General features: G+C 38.1%; 1 protein-coding gene across 1 annotated transcript in view; it reads right to left on the bottom strand.

Moving 5' to 3' along the window:
* Positions 1 to 8149: 8149 nt before the first annotated feature.
* LOC134530941 (uncharacterized) overlaps positions 8150 to 22744 on the bottom strand; it is a 43839-nt gene continuing 29244 nt past the window's right edge. Inside the window, exons 6-8 of the mRNA XM_063366273.1 lie at positions 19583 to 19762; positions 18210 to 18347; positions 8150 to 9325 (exon numbers count right to left, since the gene is read on the bottom strand). Of these exons, the coding sequence (XP_063222343.1) occupies positions 9068 to 9325; positions 18210 to 18347; positions 19583 to 19762 (576 nt within the window). The 3' untranslated portion in view covers positions 8150 to 9067. The remainder of the gene's footprint in view (positions 9326 to 18209; positions 18348 to 19582; positions 19763 to 22744) is intronic.

The raw sequence follows: 22744 nt of genomic DNA, 5'->3' as shown, positions 1-22744 counted from the left end.
GTGTTTCTTCTACACCAATTCGCTCACTAATTTTGCAAAATGAGACGGTATCCTTCACGCACTTTTGCCAATGTTTCAAAGTCAATTAAATTACAATAAAACATAAACAACTACACTTATACTATGAAACAATATAAATTATAACCTCAAATAGGGCTGCACGAATGACTCATTTTTAGTTTCAGAAACACTGGAACATCTTAAACTTACATATTTTATACTTCAATACCAAAATGTCATTCTTTATCAGTCTATGGTGAACAGCGATAATACTGAAGTAACACCAAAATACAAGTAAACACCAAAATCCCACATAAAAACACAAAATGCAACAAAACTAACCAGAAATTCCTAATTTAATCTATTAAACTTTTGAAAGTCAATTCATAAATCTTTAGTTTTGGCTTTGATTAAAAAACACCATTACTAATGTAGCATGTACAAAAACATGTTTAATTTCTAGTGTTATTTTTTCAAGTGAGCATATTGAAAATATTAGACAGAGACAAAAATTACTGGAAAAATTAAATGTCAAGTAAATAGAAGTCATACAATATCTGAAACAGTGATAACATATAAATATGGCTTGAGGCCTACAGAGAAACCTTGTGCTTTAAACATTGCATATTATTTTAGGTGATTCATATTGATTGTACTGTAATTAGACCTGTGCGAATATTTGAACTTAAAATATCAAACTGAGTAGTTTTTTACTTGTATGCTTTTCAATTTTGAATACTATCACTTAAAAAAAAAAGGAATGGTTAGTCATTTACAAATACGGCTGTGTGGGATTTCGAAAGTCTGGAAAAATTTCGAGATCACAGAAGATTTTCTCATTGGGTGGGGACAAAATTTCCACAGGACTTTCGTAATGTTTTAGGGTTATTTATGTGGAGTTTCTTGCTACATTTGGTCACATAAATTTTGAGAAGACTAATACAGCAAAGCAAGATTCAACACAGTAATTCGAAACCATTTACTAACACCCACATTATCAGCTAAAGTATTTTATGAGAAGTCTCTCCGGCAAGTCGTTACAAATAGATTAGAACTGACCGCATACTAAGGATAAACACGGTAAAAATAAAAACACTGCGCGGGTGTTAAAGTTGAAAGTTTTCAGATCAGAGGGTAGAAACACGGCATGCCGGCTCCCATGATTAGTTTCTTTCAGAACGTGGCAGCGAAGAGAAAAAACTTGTATAGCTCTCGTCAGGGGCAGATCCAGGATTGACCTCTGATTAGGGCACCGGTAGTGTGGAACTAGTATAATACCTATTTATTATTTCTAAAGTCATATTATCCATTACACATATACCCTTCTAGGGGAGGGGGTACATGCCCCTGTGGCCCTCCCCTCTAAATCTGCCACTGGATCTCGTGGAAAACATAGCAAAAAATTCAAACAAACAAGTTTTAAATTTTTTTTACATCTACATCATATTTAAATCTAGATTAAAACTGCTCCCTCTGCATTCTTTTTTATCCCATCCTCTTAAAGTTTCTTCATACATACTACAATTGCCTTACAATTTGCTTTGCACTGTTTATTAAAATATCTCTTTTTTGCAGATCCTATTTTGAATACTACTAAAAATTATGATTCATATTTCCCTTTCAAAATTTGAATATTTCAACTAAATTTTACCTATAGTAATTGTAGCCGACTTAACCTAACCAAACTTTCAATTAGTATTATTTATCTAATTTCTCAGAAGCCACTACACTAAATAGTTACTGTTTCTTTCAATATGTATTTATGATATGAGAAAACTAATTTTTTAGTGGGATTCTAATTCTTACTATTCAAATTCGATATTCGTATTCCATTTAAACTAAAAAAAATTGATATTTGCACAGATCTAACTGTAATAAGATAGTGACAGTAAGTTTTAATTTTTTAATATGTATGTCAGCACCAGAAAAAAATTTCAGCCAAGCAAACACTAGCATTTTTTTTACACTGCTAATGAAGTTACGTAATTGTAAAGACACAGATTATGTTTTGATACATAATACATGACATACATCACAAATTGAATGATTTAATATATATTATTGCACAATACTAGTACAAAAATCATAAAAACAACAAAATCTAAAAATGTTCACAACAGGATTGGTCAAAACATAAAACCATTAAACTTGTTTCTTTTTATAAGTTTTAAATTTCTACACTTTTAACAATGTATACATACTGAAATGTATGACCCATGGCAATGTTTACTCTTCAATTTAAATCATTTTTGTTCCTTTCATGGATCAATATCATGAATACCAACAAAATACACATGCTGCACAGAACTATAAACAAACAGATGTCACCATGATATTCTGATTGACCAAATAAAGTTAGTTTTCATACAGCCTGCGAAAACATACATACCTAATGAGAATTTTTTTTTACTTGAGAAAATATTTAAATTATCTTCACATTCATTAATGACACTTATTTGACACTTGGAAAGACAAAACAGCTGCAACTTTCTTTGAACTCACGACCTCCGTTGCTTACATAGTTATAATTAAGTAGGCCACAACATCACATCTCAAAATGGCAAAAATTTAACTAAAAAAAAAACACTAAGTCGGACAGCTGAAAATAACAAAACCAGAAATGTGTTGTGGCTGGAGCCATGTATATTTTGTGAAAATATTTTGATACTAACTGTTAAAACACAACATTAACTTAGTTCAATTTCTTTTAGACACGTGTCTACTGTCGGCACACGAATCACAGCAATTCAGTGTGGAAGCAAATGTGTCCTGAATGGCCTATTCAAATAAGGCAAAGGTTTCTCTTGGAGACAGCCGCCAATCACTAGGCAGAAACCGCTGGCATTGCCATACCTTATTGTAGTCCAATAGGTGTTCAGATTTTTTTGCATTAACTGCCTGCTCCTAGTTGTGGCCAAAATTATTACACAGTGCATACTATTTTACGCAGTACCATTAAATACACTTTTCCAGTAGAACCCTCTGTGGTTTATCAAATTCTTCCCATGCATGCATCAGAAAACAATAATATTAGGTGCAAAGAAGTGTGTATAATATTTGTGCAAACAAGACCACATACACTTAATTTTTTTTTAATACTAATGACATTATACAAAATAAAAAGTTAATAGTTTTAAAAATTAAAAAACAATTGCATATGAATAATAAATAGACTGCTGGAGCACGCAAAGGGGCCATACTTACACTAGGCGCAATATAACTCCGAGCTTGAGCTACGTCACACATGAGGAGTGTTGACTGCAACACGTGTGGGGGGTCGGGTGGATGAGGAGGGGGTATAAGCAGATACGGCGACCTTGCACAGCAGGTAGAGAAAAGCAGAAAACATTGACCACTTACCACTGACGTTCCAAGCACTACCTCAGTTCTTCAACGCCGCACTGACTGTTCCATCCGAAGAGTCTGATGTGTAAACGTCACTGCTGTCACTGTTTGCATCACTTAACTGAACAATCGCTTTATCAATTTCAATGTCAAAACGCACATCCTTATCCCAGTATTCGTTCTCGAGTGTCTTGACGTGATTGCAAATCGGTATCCAATCTTCTGGACCCATTCGGTTAAATATTTCCTCGCAAAGTTTTTTTACATTTGCCAAATTGCAAGTAACATTTCTTGAAGCGACTTCTCCTTTAACTTTAGCCCATATGCTATCGGATTCAAATCCGGATGATAAGGGGGCAGACGAAGTAATGTGTGGCTACTATTTACCAATAATCTGTCTGCCGAGTACTGCACTTGCGAAGGTTTGTATTTATTTATGAGGTTATACAAGTTTGGTTTGAGCATGTCGCTAGTAAAGGAAATATTCTCCTTACTTAACCACTGCTGCATTTCCTTTTGTCGAGTTGGAGGTAGGCGTTTTATTTATTTTTACATTGTGATAGGGAGCATTATCTATCACAACAACACTGTTTGGTGGAAGATTTTGTATTAATTGTTCGGTGAGCCATTTTTCATATTGTTTGTACAGTCGTGCGAGACACATCCGTCGCATTAGCTGTTCTCAGCTGTGCTTTCTCTAGTGAAATGGAGGGTTCCTGCAATCGCGCTTCATTTTCCATAAACTGCAGAACGTTATAGACGATTTCCCGCGCCTGCGAGTGCAGTTTTTTACTCTTAACTTTTGACAACACTGGAGGCATTTTATGTATAAAGTTGTACTTTACTGAAGTAATGCACTACATATGTAACACTGGCTCTGAACAAAAGTGATACACTACATGCAAACAAACCTCAGATCCAAACTGTAAACGAAAACGTTTAGTAAGTACCAACATATTCGTCGGATTTCACCGAAGGACTAAGTTTTCACTCTGTGCAGTAGCGTGTAGCCCCTGTTATCAAGTTACGCATTATCTCTCACTGCCGCGCCACGTCTGCCTTCTCCAGTGTCGGGACTCACATACACACAACGATTTTCTAACCGTCACCCAGGCTCGGAGTTATGTTGCGTCAAGTGTACAGGTCCCGCCTACCCAGGAACACTAGTGTGCAGAGATCTTGTAGAAATCACGGAATTTGTAAACTACCGTACTCAACATATCCAAGTGGTGTCTGTTTACAAAAACGCCCTGAGGGCAGATGCATAGTTGTTTTTCCAGATTAAGTTTTTAAACTGTATTTTTAAAAGTGTGAAAATGCCTGAAATGCAAAATTCCGAAGTACTTCTTAGAAATGAAACACCTGGTACAGATTCTTGAAAGCACTCAAGGGCCTTGCATTACACCTCTTATCTTCAATATCCCATCATATAACGTTATGGATACCACTCCAACACCATAGCTGTCCTATGCACGACGATAAGGTTGTGGGCCAGTCCACAGCCTTTCACTTGGAGGCCACACTGCTCTAGACCAGCAAACATCTCACTTATCATCCCAACTCGCAAACACACACACAACCCTGCCTAGGTAGGCTTCTTGAAGTGAAAATTTATTTCATATTTTTCACTACCAGAAAGAGGATCTTGCCTTATCCAGTAACTAGGTACAATATTAAAAAGTAGCCTGCAGACAATAAGCAAGTGATACTTCTACATGTGTACCACCATTTGTAATTTAGCTGTTACCAAAACCTAAGTACCTAACCCAGCACTCCTGACATCACATTGTTCTTTTGCTGAAAAAGTATCAAACATGTTACATAATGTAATGGGTACTTACTGTAAGTAGTCAGTTCTTATATATGCAAACCTGAATAAGGAACCACAATTTTGGTGGTTTGTAATGAGTTTTTATCTAAAGTAGGTAAACTGGTAATTAGTTCAACACCCAAAACTTAAGATTTTTAAAAATTTGTGCATTAATAATACAAATATTTTCATGTGCTTTTACAAGCATTACATTATTAAAAATGAGCATTAGGTAGGTACCAATAAAATGAACTTCCAGTAGTTTATATACATCAAATAAAGTAGCTTTTGTTTCACGAGATAGAGGCTAATAGAAATAAATATCACTGGTTGATGAAAGCGACACATGCCTGTTCCAATATAAATAACTCCATGTTCCACATTGCACAACTATATAAACACCAAACACACAATAAAAACAACACAGACCCCATGTTCTCAATATTTTTGGATGGAAAGTGGCGAAATTTTTTTTTTGGCAGGAAATTGTAACAGTTGCTACATTTAAGTCCTTTGAAGTGAGGGACTTTCAGAAATAGTTTTTTCTGCTGTAGCCAATGCCTGTTATGAACAGTGCAATTGGAATAAAAAACCAGTTTCAAAATAGATTTTAAAAAAGTAACAGTTAAATATAAAAAAAACAGGGTTGTCTGTAAAGTCTGTTTACGGACGATAATTTTACGTGATAACGTATTAAGAAAACATTGATGAAAAAATGCATTCTTTTTAATTTTCAAATAATATTTACAGTTTTTGCAAATTTAATTTAAATAATTTGTTTAAATATAATCATGAACAATTAGTTAAAAAGCCCGCCTTAACCCGTTTGATATTATAGAAGATTTTCTCGCACGGTGGTTGGCCGGTTCTTGCACGCTCAGCTCAAGCGGACGTGACAATTTTTCGTGCATGCCGCTCGCTGGCGTTCCATCGATTTATAAGACGTTATCACGTCAAATCCTCTTATAAAATCATGTGCAAACTTTTATGAGACTGCTGTTTAACATAAATTCCTACTTTAGCTCATGGGATGTACTTAAGTTCAACATGTAAACAAGAAGTAATCTAGTTTCAAGTTAGGCATTGAAGTTGTGAACACACTTTAAAAATTGCAGACAATGTCAGTAGGCAAGTGGACAATAATATTTCAATGCTTAGCTGCAATTAGGTACAAGCCATAAAATTTAAAAATGTAATTTTTATTAACACACAAAAATTTCTTAAACACAACCTGGTCTTTGGTTCTCCCAGCAAAGAAATTTTACTGTAGTTCTATTAAATGAATTCATACACCAAGGCATATTCAGCATGTCACAAAAAAAAATCAATGACCGATGAATTTATTAACAGTATCCAAGTAACTTGAACAACTTACATGTACACAACTATGTCAAGTCCTTTGATCTTGTCCCACAGCCTTAACAGTGCCACCAACTTCAGAACCAAAGCAACTTTAAGATGATTGCCACACTTCCTGGGCAAGTACAGATGTGCAGCCACTCAAGTGTGCGGACGTATGCGGAATACCATTCTGTAGCATTTTCCCAGGTCTTTTACTTCAAATAATGGAGTAATTTTAGTTTTATAGCATAAAATATCTCTAAGTCTTGGCAAAACAAACAAGGGTGATAATTTTACAAAAAATCTAGAGAACAGTAACAAACTGCAATTTTTTTCTTTCAAAATATAATCAGTAAAAGGTAAAAGAAAAAAGATAAGTTTGGTTTTCCAATTAACAAAAATTAGACAGAAGCTAATCAAGCAAAAGTTTAATACTGGGTGTAAATAATATTCCAAAAACTACAATCTATTTAATGAAATCTCACCACTTAACACATAACTGTATCCAATAAAGTGCAATGTGATAAGTTTAAAATTAAATACAATTTGAAAATAAATCACAACTTATGTTTGTTTTGAACAATGAGGTGGTGAAAATTTGTGAAGCTAGGTACTATTAGAGTAACAGGTACCAACAAATTCACAAAAGCAGGTGGTGTGAATGTTTATACATATTTGATATTAAATAAAGACCAGTCTGATTCCACCCTTGAATATGCAAGTGTAAAAAAAAATTTTTTTTTTGTATTTCAAAACCAAGTAAAGTTTACTATCAAACTGCAAAATATAATTATTTAAAATACAGTTGGCAAGTAAATTATTTAATTTAAGTTTTTTTTATTTTCCTCAAATGGTCAAACAATTAATTTCCTTACCTGAAATGAGGCATTAAATGTGCAACAAATATGCGATGAAATAGGGTACTTGGTAAGTAGAATAGTGTTTTGTTTAAACAAACAGCATGCTGGTATGAACACACAAACTGTACCTAAAATGTACAACAATTAGGCAAAAGCAAAAGCTGAGGATATTAATATTTTCAACAAAGTATAAACTTCACAGGGCAGTTTTAACAGTGTGAAGTGCATAAGCGTTCAGAGAATACAATCTTCTGCTTGTGAGTGAAACTTAACACTGGCTTGTCATGATTTGCAATTCCACAGTTCTGAGGTTTTTAAAATTATTTATATCACAAAGTTATGAGAGTACCTGCACCACCAACATACCCATATTAAAATTTGTAATATGAAAATGAATCAACTTTCACATTGTACCAATATAAGTTAGAAATATGTACTATATGTTATATATTTTCTTTTTTTTTTTGTACCAAATTTTAATGTCAATCCACATTTATCCATGCACTTTTTGGATTAGCATTTAAGAACAAAACCTTAAAACTTAAGTATAAATGGAAAATATGTTTTCTACATTCAATGCTTCTTTAAAATTCTAATGTGAATGTCAGGTTGTCAAAAGCAACGTACATGAACCAGTGTTTTTTTTTTTTTTTTTTTAACTTAACAAATAATGGAAAAACTTGGGTATTACACTATCACCTAACTAACAAGTTATCAAAACTGACTATCAATACATTGTAACATGCTGGTGAGTGGAAAAGTGGAACTTAAAAGGTTATTTAGTCTCTCCAAATAAAATTACACACACTTTATTTTAGCACCAGTGATATTTTTACAGCAAAGGTAATTATTGTAAAACAAGAGTAACAAAAGTATCAAACAGCAATAACACAGGTATAATTACCCTTCCTTTCTTCTTTACAAAACAATAGTCAACACAATATCATTCAAACTATAATTACAATGTCACTGTGATCAAAATTTATATCAACACTATTTCATCATGCATCTTCACAACACATCTCCACTTCTACTAAAGCACATAAAACAACCATTTCTTTATTCAGTCTTAAAGGCATCTTAAAATAATTGGTCATAATACTTGATACTACATCCCTTCACTTGTTTATAACAGCTAGCTCAAACAAATCTGCATAATCATACAATAGGGCCTATAATGTTTAGAAACACGCACCAATCTGAAAGCAACATTAGTAAGTATTGGTTAACTTACACACTACATTACGTGCTAGTGAACTGTGCAAACAAAAGCATAAAAATACACAATTATAAAATTAATCAGTGCAATGAAAAAAGTTGCATTACTCGCAAAACACTTTAATCACGGAACATACCATCCCAAAATATAAAAATACATTATCTTTTCTGAAGCTATAACCTAGAGCATTCCATATATACAGTTAATAACAGCAGCACGCATAAAGAACCATTATAACATTTATTTAAAAATTCTAGAATTGCTGAAAAGATGAGATTCAAAAAGCTTTTTGCAGGTAAACAGTATAAATAAAAATTGTTTTAATCACGAACCATTATTCATAAAATTAACAAATCCATTACATTACTGTGAACATTTAAACCACCTATTTAAATGACACAATATTTTAATGCTGAACAGTATACATACTTTGACAAAGTCAAAAGATGTTAAACCTGAAATAGTGTGAATGAGCTGGTTACCAGGCAGTGCTTAAACGTGTTTCCCGTTCTCGAGCGGCACAAATATCTCTACGTCGGCTTGCGCGGTGGCCGCAGCTTTCTCGCGCATCATCTTCCGCCTCTGCTCCATCATCTTGCGCCTCGCGTCCTCGCGGGCCTTGCGCGCAGTCTCCACTTGCTTGGACGTCTCCTGACGCACGGCCTTGGGTGCCGCCTTCTTCGCGACCGACTGGCGCTTGCTGGGAGCGGTGACGGTGGGGTCTGACGCCGCTTCCCAGTGTGGCTTGGCCTTCACAGACAACCACAAACATCACTCCTGGCTGCATGTTCACCTTGTTCCCATGTCCATCATCTCCACAACAAGGCGGAACACAGTTTCACGAGGAACATCCCTCTATCTTAAGATTCACTTTTTATTTATTTAATTAGTATCTTAAGCTATCTCATCCATCAAAATTATTGGCAAAAGGCAAAACAATATTTTTTTCAAGATTCTTTACAGTAATCTTGCATCAATGAGCAGGAATTGACACTTACACCAGAAGGAAATCATTGGTTTTATTCCTTGGGCTGCCTTAGTAGTAAATGTGATAGTTACAATTGGTAAGGCCTGCCATCAAGATTAGTTTCTAAATTCTGTTTGTGGCTTAAAAATTCTGTTAAAACCTTTAACATTTGAAACTAGAGGTTAACATTTGAAACTAGAGGTGGACGGGAATGACATTTTTAATTCAGGACGGAATTCTGTCAGGAAAGATATAAGATGATTGGGATTGGGAGCAACAACATTGAAATTATGTACGTAACTTGGTAGGCAGAAAAAAATATTTATCAGTAATATATCTAAAAAAACATCTTATCCATCCTATAAACCAATAGTCCAAATGATTTAAAGTTTTCAAAAAAATATTGATACATACGTAAGTAACAAATAATTAGAGGTGGGACAATACCACACTTTCGATACTCGATTCTGTATTGTTTTTTCAGTTTGATACTTTTGATACTTTTGATACTCCAGGGAAAAATATTTTCCCATTAAGTAACTGTTATGTCCCTCAACACATATTTAGGTTGCAGTCCTCACTCCCGTATACAATCACCATGAACAACGACCGACACGCTGGCCGCCATCATTACAAACTGTCCTCTATTTACACTGCAGGCCTACCAACCTAACTACCCCACATTTCCTATATAACACTTCCCCCCTTAAGATTTCTACACATAGTCTTGCAGCTTCCCCGGTACCATCCTCGCCCTGGTGGATCTCCTGGGCGGTTGTGCGCGTATCAGCTCCATCTACAGTCCCTCCCATGGCTCTGGCCCATGGTCACGATGATGTGCAAACCCGCTGAAAGGGCTGCTGCTGTGGTCCGGTGTTGATGCTCCCACTGGTGATGTCCCCAGCAGCTGCTGCTGTTTACCCTTCCGCTCCTTCCAATTCTCTGCCGGTTGCTCCTGTACGGTCAATGGTACCTGTGCCGGCTCCATCGGAATAGGGTGCCGCTGTATGGTCGCTGGGACCTGCGTTGGCTCTGTCAGAGCCATCCCGTCAGTCGGCATGAGCTGACGCAGGGTGGTACTGCCACGATTGGTCGCAGCACAGCCATCAGTACATGTAACTGACACCGCCTGGCTTGATGGATGTGCCACTTTGTTGCTCAGCAATTGGTCCACGTGACGTCTATACACGTTGCCGTTCTTATCTTGGGTTGTGTATGTCACGGGCCCTTGTTTGGATACAATGGTTCCTGGTATCCACTTACGAGTCCCTCTATAGTCACAAAGAAGCACCTGCTGCCCAACTAAAAAAAACCTGCCCCTGTGGTGGTTTGTGACCTCTTGGGTCTCCTCACCTTGAAAACTTGGTTTGGGGGCGTATCTGGTCCAGCACCGTTCTTAATGGTCTCCCCATTAGGAGTTCTGCCGGTGTCTTATGAGATTCTCCCAGTGGTGTTGTGCGCAACGCCAACAACATTCGAGCGACTCGTGTGTGCCAGTCTCCCGCTCCCATTTTCCGCAGTTTATACTTCACCGTCTGCACCATGCGCTCCGCTTGACCGTTTGTGGCTGGATGGAATGGTGGTGTGCGCATTAGTACAACTCCATTCTTCGTTAGGAATTCTTCCATCTCTCGGGACACGAAAGCTGTCCCGTTGTCTGAGACCAGGTACCGGGGAATCCCATGGCAACTGAAGATCTCTCGTAGTGCCTGGATAACTGCACCTGATGACATGTTATGCATTGCCTTCACTTCTGGCCATTTTGAGTGCGCATCCACCACAATGAGGAAAACCTTCCCCTGGAAAGGACCCAGGAAATCCATGTGTAGCCTAACCCATGGCTCACTCTCCGGTGCCCATTTCACCTCCTTCACTTTGGGCGGGTTGGCTCGCTGCTGCTGGCAGATTGCGCACTGACCTACCATTTGCTCGATGTCCCTGTCCATTCCGGGCCACCACATATAGCTCCGGGCAACCATCTTAGACTTGACAATTCCGTCATGTGCGGCATGAAGGACCATCAACAGTTCCCTGCGACGCCCCTCTGGAATAACCACCCTATTGCCCCACAAGAGACAGCCCTTGTGAAGGGATAACGCCTCTCTCCTGTTCCAATATGGCCGCAACTCCTCAGAGTCTGCCTTCCTGCCCTGCCAACCTTGGCTTGTGTGCTGCTTTACTTGACGGAGGACAGGGTCCCTGTCGGTCAACTGCGCCAGTGTCTCAGCATCGATTGGTGGCTCTGGCATGGCTTCAAGCATGAGCACATCACCAACAGTTGGTACCTGTATGTTTCCAGTGGCCATGGGTAGCCGGCTGAGGGCATCGGCATGGGGTATCTTGGTTCCCGGCAAATACACTATCTGGAAGTCGAACATCGAGAGCCATAAGCTCCATCGTAAGAGGCGTGGTGACAGAATATCTGGTGTTTGCCGCTTGGGGTCCAGCAGTCGTAACAGGGGTTTGTGATCTGTCACGATAGTAAAATGCCGGGCTGTGACATACTGTCGAAATTTGGTCACACCAAACATCACAGCCAGTGCCTCTTTATCGAGCTGGGAGTAGTTCCTCTCATGCCGGGTCACAGTGCGCGATCCAAAGGCCAAGGGCACGTCTTTGCCATCATCGGTAACGTGCGCCAACACTGCACCTACTCCATAATCTGATGCATCACATGTCAGCGTTAAAGGCTTATTTAAGTCATAATGAGTAAGCACCTGATCAGACTGTAATAGGTTCTTCGCTTTGCAGAACGCCTCAGTATGCTCCGACCTCCATACCCACTTCGCTCCTTTGTCCAAGAGACGATGTAAAGGCTCCAGGACTGATGCCTTATTCGGCAGGAATCTTTCGTAAAAATTCAGAAAGCCTAAAAATGCCTGCAGTTCCTTCTTACATGTAGGTACTGGTGCCTCACGGATGGCTTCCACTTTCGCATCTGTAGGGCGCACTCCTACCCGATCGATTCTGTACCCCAAGAATATGACAGACTCTGCCGCAAATACACACTTTGCCTTCTTGAGTCGTTATCCTGCTTTGTCTATTCTCGCCAACACTCCCTGAACTCTGTCCCAGTGTTCCTCCATGTCCTTCCCAGTGACCAAAATGTCATCCAACATGACCACCACACCTGGAATACCTGCTAGCAGGGTTTCCATAAGCCGCTGAAAGATCGCTGGGCACCCGCTTACTCCAAAAGGTAAGCGCCTAACCCGAAACAACCCTTTCACCGTATTAACTGTTAAAATTGCAGCTGTCGCGTCATCCACCGCCACCTGCAGGTATGCATCTGCTAAATCTAGCTTCGTAAAAACTGTCCCTCCCGCCAAACTTGCAAAAGCCTCATTAATGGTTGGTAATGGATAGACATTTGCTCTGCATACTTTATTCACTGTAATTTTATAGTCACCACAAAGCCTGACCATCCCATTCGCCTTCCAAATGGGTACAATAGGCGTCGCCCAATCTGAAAATTCCACTGGCTCGTATACACCCTGATCAACCAGTCTGTCAATCTCTGCACTCACCATGTCCCGCAATGCGAATGGTACTCCCCGGCTCCTCCGGAAGATTGGCGTTGCTCCAGGTTCCAGCTCCATTGTCACTGGGGGCCCTACGTATTTGCCCAGCTCTACACTGTCGAACACCCGTGCATGGTGTTGCACTGCAGGGGGTACTTCCTGATGTGATATTTGGTAAATGCCTGCTACTTGTATACCCAGTGGTTCTAACCAATTCCTGCCCACCAGACTAGGCCCCTTCCCTTCCACCACCAACACTGGTAGTCTACATTCACTAGTCTTTGTCTGTACCAATACTTCAAGAGTCCCCCTAACCCCCAACTTTTCCTGCGACCACGTGTGTAGAACCAGGTTTGCATCTGTTAGGGCTGGTCGATCGGGCCACAGTTTCTTGTATGTCTCAAAACTGATGATCGAGAAATTTGCGCCAGTGTCAATTTCCATAGGAAGTCTCTGACCATTCAGCCACACATCTAAAACAATTGGTGGTTCACTCGTACAATTGCTCGCCGACGTCTGAAATACCTTGTAAACTGCTCCATCCTCTTCGTCACTGTCTGGTTGGTTTGTAAAGTTGTAGGTGCCAGCAGTGTCACTGGCACTCTTACTAGGCCTGCCCATCTTTCGGTCTCGGGACCCCCCATTCACTCCTGTATTACCTTTCTTCCTCTTGGTGATACACACCCTTTCCAGGTACCCTCTTTTATCACAAAAATTGCACACTGTCTGGATGTGTCGGCATTGGGTTGGGCTGTGGTCTCCATTGCACCTCCAACACGCGCGCCTGTCAGCTGCAAGTTGTTGGTCCACCTGGGCTTGACTCCGCTTCTGGTCGTTCTTAACCACCTTTTTGTCGTACCTGATGCTGATGCGTCCCACTTTCAGCACTGCCCCAGCGTCTGTGCCCTGCTGCACCTGTAGATCGTGGACATTGCGGCCTGTGGCTTCAGCCGCTGTGGCCAACTCAACCGCTTCCTTAAATGTTAAGTTGTCTTTTGTCAAAAGTGTGTGTTGCACCTTTGTGTCCCGCGCACCACACACCACCCAATCCCGCAACATAAGAACCAAATCCGCAAAATTGCAGTGTATGCTGAGCCGTCGTAAGTCCGCCACGAATTCCGCCACCGATTCACCTTCGCGCTGGTTCCTATTATGGAATTTGAACGATTCCACAATCTCACTCGGTTTGGGTTCACAGTGTTGCGTGAGTACCGCCAAAATATCCGGAAATGCCACCTCGGATGTTGACTTTGGGGCCACTAATGAGGTCACAAGGTTATAAAGCTCTGCCCAACAAATGGTGAAAAATATCGCCCGTTTTTCATCACTGTCTTTTATTTTGTTCGCCACAAAGTAGTATTCCAATCGTTCCGAATATGTGTGCCACGTGTCACGCCCTGGAACAAATTCACCGAACGCGGGAAACATCGCCATCGCGGTAGTTGTTTACGTTTCCCACACGCACGCCCGGGAAAGAATAATTTTCCTCGTCGCCACTGTTATGTCCCTCAACACATATTTAGGTTGCAGTCCTCACTCCCGTATACAATCACCATGAACAACGACCGACACGCTGGCCGCCATCATTACAAACTGTCCTCTATTTACACTGCAGGCCTACCAACCTAACTACCCCACATTTCCTATATAACAGTAACAATTATTACAAATAACATAAATTAGTTTTAAACTATATATAAATTCAATCTATCATACCAGCATTATGTCAGATTAAACTTAAATACATAATGTGTAAATAATTGCATTATATTAATGAAAGATATGAATTCATCATTATATATACATATAATAAAAAAACCAGAAATGTAAAATACAGTCCATAATCAAGTAAAGCTGACATGAGAAACAGTGGCCTTACAAAATGTTTGAAGTCCTTTCTTGGAGAGAGGGGGGGGGGGGGGGGGGGGGGGGAGTCACTAAGCCTAAATTAGAAATAAAAAAATTAAGCTATTGTAAATAGAAAATCAGATATTTTTGCTTGTTTCATTTTACAAACACCTTTCTGCAACAGAACAATTTTCAATAAAATTTTAACTTGAGAAACGTAAAATATAAAACAATCTGATCTTAAGAAAACAATAACAAACGGGTATATTCAGTTCAAAGATTAATGAATGCACAAAATATGAGATCCGTGCCTTGGTAAAGCAAGTGCACCATTTTCATAATCATTGCTAGTTTGCGCCACTAGTCTCCTTGGTGCTGGCCATAGATGCTACTAACGAAGTGCACAGTCTTCCTGATACTATCCATATCTATGATGCGATAAAGTTATTTTCTTATGTTTGCAAAGGTAAACAATGAACTTTTTCTAAATAAAAGCATTAAAACGTAGTTTATCAGGAGGAATATAACAAAAAATAATTGTGAATTGTAGGACTTTTCCGCTTCGTAAAAACGTATGAAACGGGAAATTAATGATTTTATAAGTGTATGTTCCGGGAAAGTAAACCATTGTAAATATAGTAGTACTTTCGGCGGGACCAAAATTAATCGGTGTATGACACGGGAAAATGTATGAAACGGGAACGTATCATCGAGGTTCTACTGTAGTTGTATTTTGTACGATGGCGACTCAAAACTTAATTCAATACAAATGAACAAGCATTCCAGTATCGAAAAAATGTATCGAACTTACAGTTTCGATACTCGATACTTTGCGATACCGTCAAGTATCGAAGGTATCGAAGTATCGAAAATCCCATCACTCAGAGATTGTCATAGAGTATTAAATTCTGTTCTTTAATCTATCATGCAGAAAAATAATTTGTTCTGCACGTTCAGGAGTTAAATTAGCTCTACGATTGGAGATGGTGTTTCCAACAGAAGAGAAGCATCTCTCGCTGGCAACCTGTGTGGCTGGAATGCTTTAGTAAAATTGCTTAACCTCAAAATTAGTGTCAAATATCTGTAACTTGTCATTAAAGTTTAATCAATTGAAAGTAATAAAAATAAAAGCATTTTACTTAATTAAATTTACACTCGCAAAAAAAAACACACAATAAACCTACATGGAAATTAAAGTCTTTTTCAATATCCTGAAGTCTGAAATATGTTTACTCATGTCATCAAATGTAGAGCTGTACTGAAGAAGCCAAATTTGCCAATACATATTTAGCTGAATCGGCATTTCTACAAACTTCCGATACGCTTGTTAATTTTCGGCCGATATTACTGAAAAACGAAAGAGACTGCCATAACCTAAAAATCCACGAGTACCTTTTTTACCTTTCGTAGTAGTACTGCATTTTTTCAGATCGCATTATTTCTTAGTAACATGTGCCAACCGTACATATCAAAATTTAACATCTATTTTTTTTTTCAATAATATTCTTGAATTTTAATACGTATGTCATAAATAAATACATTACCATCACGGTAAATATACAGCTCGGTTGTTAAGGTAACTATAGTGCAAATGTGGTAGCTATCATGCTTCTGTAGTAATTATAGTATATACAAAGAATCTTTAGTTCTTTTTATGGTAATTATCTTAAGATAACTATTGGGTTTGTACTGTAGTTATGGTACATCATCCATATATCTTTGTAAGTTGTTGTTCATTTGTCTTTTCTTCATATTTACGTGTGCCATTACTATTTAAGACAGGAACATTCAGAAACGCTTTATACGGAAAAACCTACCATGCGGGACCTCGTAAACGAGTTTTATTGTTTTTTTTTTCCCGTAAATAGTAAAACACTGTCACAATGCTTTCCGGCCAAATAACATGCTGCTGTTGAAGCTCGAAATTTTCGAGCCGAGCTAGAGTTTTTTTTTTTTGGACTAAGCATTTTGAATCCATTAAAATTAATCGGGGCAAGTTCTGGTATTCATGAAACCGAACCGAAATTGAAAATTTTGGGTACCCGCACACCCATAAAAAAATAATAGATATTTTATAAATCTTTACATTTTATTTAAGGCAACACTGTTTGTAAAAAAAAAATATCTGGTGATGACATGTTCTATTCTTCAAAACAAATCACAAATTTATTCAACTACCATGAACAATCATTTCGTTGAAAATATTTTAAAAGGCAAACAATTTAAGTAAAGAGCAACACAATGAGTCACCTGTCATTTCCACATGAAAAAAAATTTACCCCAAGGTCAGAGATATTGCTGTAACATTAGTGCCTATTTAAAATTATTAGGCCTGTACGGTTCCTCAATTTATAGATTCCGGTATTCGTTTACTCTAAAATACCAGACCTAAAACCAATTTCAATTCTTCGGTTTTGGTTATAGGTATTTTTTGTACGTTTCTGTTACTTCACGTAGCGATAACATTTATCATGCAGGAAAGGTAAACACAGTCTTTCAAGGTGACCAACGTCTCTCGATGTAATAACACACTAAAAATGCCTGTCAAGAGTATAGTCTAAAATAAATTTGGGGGCAGAGAGTTTCAACAATTCTTAGGCCATAATTTCTTCATTAAATGTTTTTCTTATTTAAAGCATATATTTAAATAAAATTCCTGACCTTCAAAGTAATTTGCTCCTTCAAAAGTTTTATTTCAAATACCAAACACAGTTGAAACAATATGGCATCTTACAGTTACTTTCATTGCTATCATGATTTGATGACTAAATATTGGCCTACCTATTCCAAAGTTTGAGGTTAGCTGGAAAATAATTTAAGAAATAAAGTTTTAGGCCCATGCAAAGAGTGTACTCATCTTTTGTGTATTTTTTAATTGTTTTTAGTAACCAAATTATGTCACAAAACCTCAATCATATTTAGTATTTAATATATAATATTTTTTTTAAAAGAACTGAACACAAGTACCGATAAAAAAGGTTCTTGATGTAAATACCAACCCGAACCAAACTGACCAATAGAAATCAAAAACTGAACAGTCCTAGATATGATGACTTGCCAATTCAAATTAAAAAAAAAAAAAAAAAAAATTCTTAAAAGCTCAGAGAAGTGTCATGGCACACCACAAAATGGGAGTGGTTTGCCATCAAACATCTTCGTTGAACGTAACTATTTACATAAAATTTCTGCCTAATTATTGTAAATATCTGAAAGCCACTGTGATGTCAATTTGTTTCAATTTTCAAATATCCACTGGATATGGATAAAGAGAGAAGAAAAAAAAGACAAGCCTGCTGACCTCAACCCAGTTATTTGCACGCAGTTCGCTGATCTCTGCAAACAGGCCATCCACTTGATCCACCTGCAGCATCACCATATCCCAGAAGCCAGCCAGGTCCTCGCTCGTGGTCGGGAACGGCTCGTCCGAGCTCTGGGCCTGCAGCCACCCGCATCACATGACCTCACACTACCAAAACATACTTCAAACTGAGAAACTGTTGTTGCAAGCCACATTTCCCAGCTAGCTCAAAATTGGTCTGGATTCCACATACAAAAAAAAACACTCCAAGAATGTGTTCATTTCAAAAATACTGTTCAAATTTCGTAAACACGTCACTCTAAATGGCTTGTGATGAAAATAAAGTATCTTGAAAACAATCACTTATTTTTATGCTTTTTATCATCCATTGAAAATTCACAACAGCACAAAGACCGCCATCTTCCAATCACAACACTGTTCCAAATAATTAAAAACACAAAGCAAAAACAAAAACCAAGGTTTGTTGCTTCCAGAAAGACAATTTACTTGAAAAAGGTACCGAAATGTTCAATGAAAAGATTTATTGCAGCTAACAAATCTCATGATTTCACACGAACTCACGATACAAAACCAATACTTGCATACTTAGATGACCAAACGATTCACATTTACCTAGTTATGGAATTAACACCAACAACTGCAGTCAACGAATTCTAGATGAAATGTCCAAAAATGTAGTATATAAATCGGCAGCACATTGCATCATCAGTCTTTCAAACAAAGGATAGTAACAATAGTACTATAGAAAAATATATGACTATTCACTTGAAAACTTAACCAAATAGGTAACAATGACCTTTAGCAGATTTAAAAATTTTAATTTTGTAAATTAACAGGAACTTAAAAACATGAACATATGAAAAATAAGGGCAAAACAACACATTCCTTACATATGACTACCTCTGAAACATTAACTCAGCCATTATTTACAATAAAAGAAAACATAACCAAGTACTGAAAATTATATATATATAAAAAAAATTATTTAACCAATAATTCATATGTAGAGATGGTAAGGGCTTGCAACACTACACTGTTAGCTCGCAATTATTAGGACCAGAAGAAGAAAAACACAGGATTATCACGCACATTCTTGATAGTCATGCACAAGAACATAAAACCCTACTAACAAATCTGTGCTACCAAGAATTAAATTATCCCAAAAATTCACAGCTTCTGGTCAGCCTTCAATAAATGGACATGGGTTGAACAAACAAATGAACTACGCATGGATGGTTTGATGTTTCATCATCAGATGCATTAAGTAGGGAAGGAAAGGGACAGGAGAACCACAAAAGATGTTTCCCACCGGCAGAAAGGCTCGACACAGGCGGCAACAAGCAGCTACTCACGAGGTTCTTGTGGCACAGCCCCTCGAACTGCTGCAGCTTCTGGGTCATGAGGAGTCGGGCCTGCCCCGCGGCCGCCCGCAGCTTCCCCAGCGTCACCTCCGACAGGTGTGCTCCCGCCTCGAGATCTGCCTCCACGACCCGTGCCTCGCCGTCCAGCCGTGCCAGCTCACGCTTCAGCAGCTGCCGACCCAGCGACACTTCAGCACCCTCCACACGTGCCAACATGGCATCACAAGCCATGTACCCTGGTTGCCAACTGAAGTCAGCAGCAATATTTCACTGATCAGGTCTAGTCTAGAAACCAAACACACTGCTATTTCAACCAACGGTTTTGCTACTTATGGAGTGATAGGCGAATACCACTTCTCAACTCTCAAACTAATTTCATTCTTCAACGAAAGCCTCTAATCAAAATCTACACTTCAAGAGTCAGGTATAAAATAATACTGCATTTAACTGAATATAATGCTATTAAAATTGTTTTTAACTAAACATGGGGGTTGCATTATAATCACAAACTTGTATCTTGCCATTGGGAATACATAGCTTATTTGAAAAACTACAGGCTCTGCCACTTAAAAGTGTCACTTCTGCTGTTACATACTGCCTTCTGAACCTCCACTTAATTGAAAAACTACGTCTGCCTGTAAACTGTATCCAACAATTGTAGTCTGGGGCTTCCTGAGCCTCTACATAGGTGTGACAGATGACACTAGCTGGATGAAGAGGGTGTAAATGGAGTTTGTCACTGGGTTGTTTCTGATTTTCTTCACTGTGGCTGCTGGGATGCCCTCCCTCTTCAACTTACCCAGATGTCCATCATATATCAACATTCTTTGCTTTCTGAACAGCCAGACTACTTTTGAACTACAGTCAAAAAACACAATGTAAATAAAAATCACTGACAAAATTGGCATCAGAAAGAGTCTAGTAACATGGAATAAACTTAATTTAAATTTTGAAGTTAAATTAAAGTTAAATGCTTAAATTGTGATTTCCAAACCATTAAGTCATTTCATTAACTCACTCAAAAATTTTGGGTTGGCATTAAGTATATTCAATTGCATTATGCTGGGGTACATACAGTACCAATATGTACAGGAAAAATTTTTTTTTTAATTGTTTTTAAATTAAAATAAGCAGTTATAAATAATTTAATGAGACCTTGTTCTGAACTCACATAAGTTATTCAATATAATAACTTCTATACTTATTTAAATCAAAAATGTGTGTACCCTGTTATCGCGTAATCGTCGCACCTATATTTTAGGCCGTCAAAATTGGGATAAAAATAACTTCACGCGTAAACGTCGCATGTTGTTTTTGGTCCCGCTATTAGATGCCGAACGCTTTGTGCAGGTATCTTTTCTGTATAAAACAATGTATTTTAAAGTAGAAATCTAATATTTATTCGGACATTAACAGTTACAGTGGAACCTCGTTAGTACGAGTACGGAATACTACGAGACCTTCGTTGTTATGACAGTTTTGCAATGCACCGTCAGTTTGACTACGTAAATCATACCAAATTAAACCAGTTATTACGAGTGCCTCCTTGTTGGCCCTTTCGTAAGTACGAGTGATTTGAATGGCATCTTCAAAATAGGAAAAACACAGTCAGTTGAAAAAATAATGTTCACGCGGTAAACAGACAGCTGCGTGGCTACGCAGGCGCCAGACGGACTGACAAGTCTAGCGGCAGCACCACTACTTCCTGCAACTGGCTGCAAATGCCGAGCCTTTCCGAAGTTGGCCGATCGGGAGCGCCTACCCCCTGGATGTTTTTTATTTTTACACACGCGTTTTATCTTTCCAGCCACATAGACTGTTTAGTGTGTGTGCTTTTTACTAAATGTTTCATCATGTACCTTTGTTTGTTTTCAGTTGTTACAGTGAGTGTTAAGCTATGAGTAACAGTAAGCAAATTTGTATGTGAAGAATGTGGACAAGGGTATGATTATAAGAAATACTTCGCCAACACGTGCGAACAAAACATCCCGGGAAAGTTGACGATGTATCTTTTTCAGAGAACGAGAAAAAAAATTTGGAATTCAAGTGCAAAAGTTGCGATAGGTAATATAATCTTTTTCGAAATTTAAGATACCATAAACGGAAATTTCACAGTGCGGAAATTGTTTCCACAAACAGTTTCAAGTGCTCATTATGAGAGTTCAGACCTAATACGAAAACATCATTTCTGGACCATCTGGAGTCGGAACACAGTGCTGGTGTCAAGTCCCAAGATCTCAAGTTTTCCTCTTTCGAAGATTTTGTGAAATGGAAGCAAAATGTTGAAAAGGAAACATTTTCCAGGTATGTGAAAGAACGTGGTTCAAAACGGTGTGCTGACAATTCTACTACGCATTATTTAATATGCCATCGTTCAGGCTATTACATGTGTCAAAGTACAGGTCAGAGGCACCTTAACTCAGGGCAGTAATAAAATCAATGGGACATGTCCTGCAAGCAAGTAATAGAATATGAAGGTGGAATGTGTAAAATTAGTTACATTTCAACACATGTAGGTCATCAAAATGATATAGGCCATCTCAATCTCTCTGATTCGGAAAGATGTGATTTAGCAACAGACCTTGCCAATAAGATTCCATTCCATGCCATTCTAGACAAGATACGCGATTCAGTTTATGATTCAAAACTAGAAAGAATTCACCTCCTAACCAGAAAAGACCTATATAATATCGAGCAGCGTTATAACCTAAGTGCAGATTCTGTGGGACACAGATGATGGGACTAGCGTGGAGGCGTGGGTTACCGAGGTAAGGGCAAGTGATAAGTCATGTGTTTTGTTTTACAAGCCTCAAAATACAGTCACTGAACTGCATCCCGAGTTAAAAAATGATTATTTTGTCTTAATTATTATGAACAATGCTCAGTGTGACTTATTGAAAAAATATGCAGTGACTGCATTTGTATCGATGGTACCTATGGTCTTAACAATTACAGGTTCAAACTGATTACATTACTCGTTTTAGATGACATGAGGCAGGGTTTTCCTTGCGCATTTCTAAAATTGAATAGAACTGATCAACATGTACTATCAAATTTTTTTTGAGTACATAAAAAAAGAAGCTGGAATAATATGCCCCAAAGTTTTTGTCTGACATGGCTGACTCATTCTTCAATGCATGGGTTTTAACCATG

The sequence above is a fragment of the Bacillus rossius genome, chromosome 3 (assembly GCF_032445375.1).
Source record: "Bacillus rossius redtenbacheri isolate Brsri chromosome 3, Brsri_v3, whole genome shotgun sequence".
Classification (NCBI taxonomy): Eukaryota; Metazoa; Arthropoda; class Insecta; order Phasmatodea; family Bacillidae; genus Bacillus; species Bacillus rossius.
The sequence above is the reverse complement of the archived record's forward strand: the minus strand, read 5'-3'. Positions and strand labels throughout refer to the sequence as shown.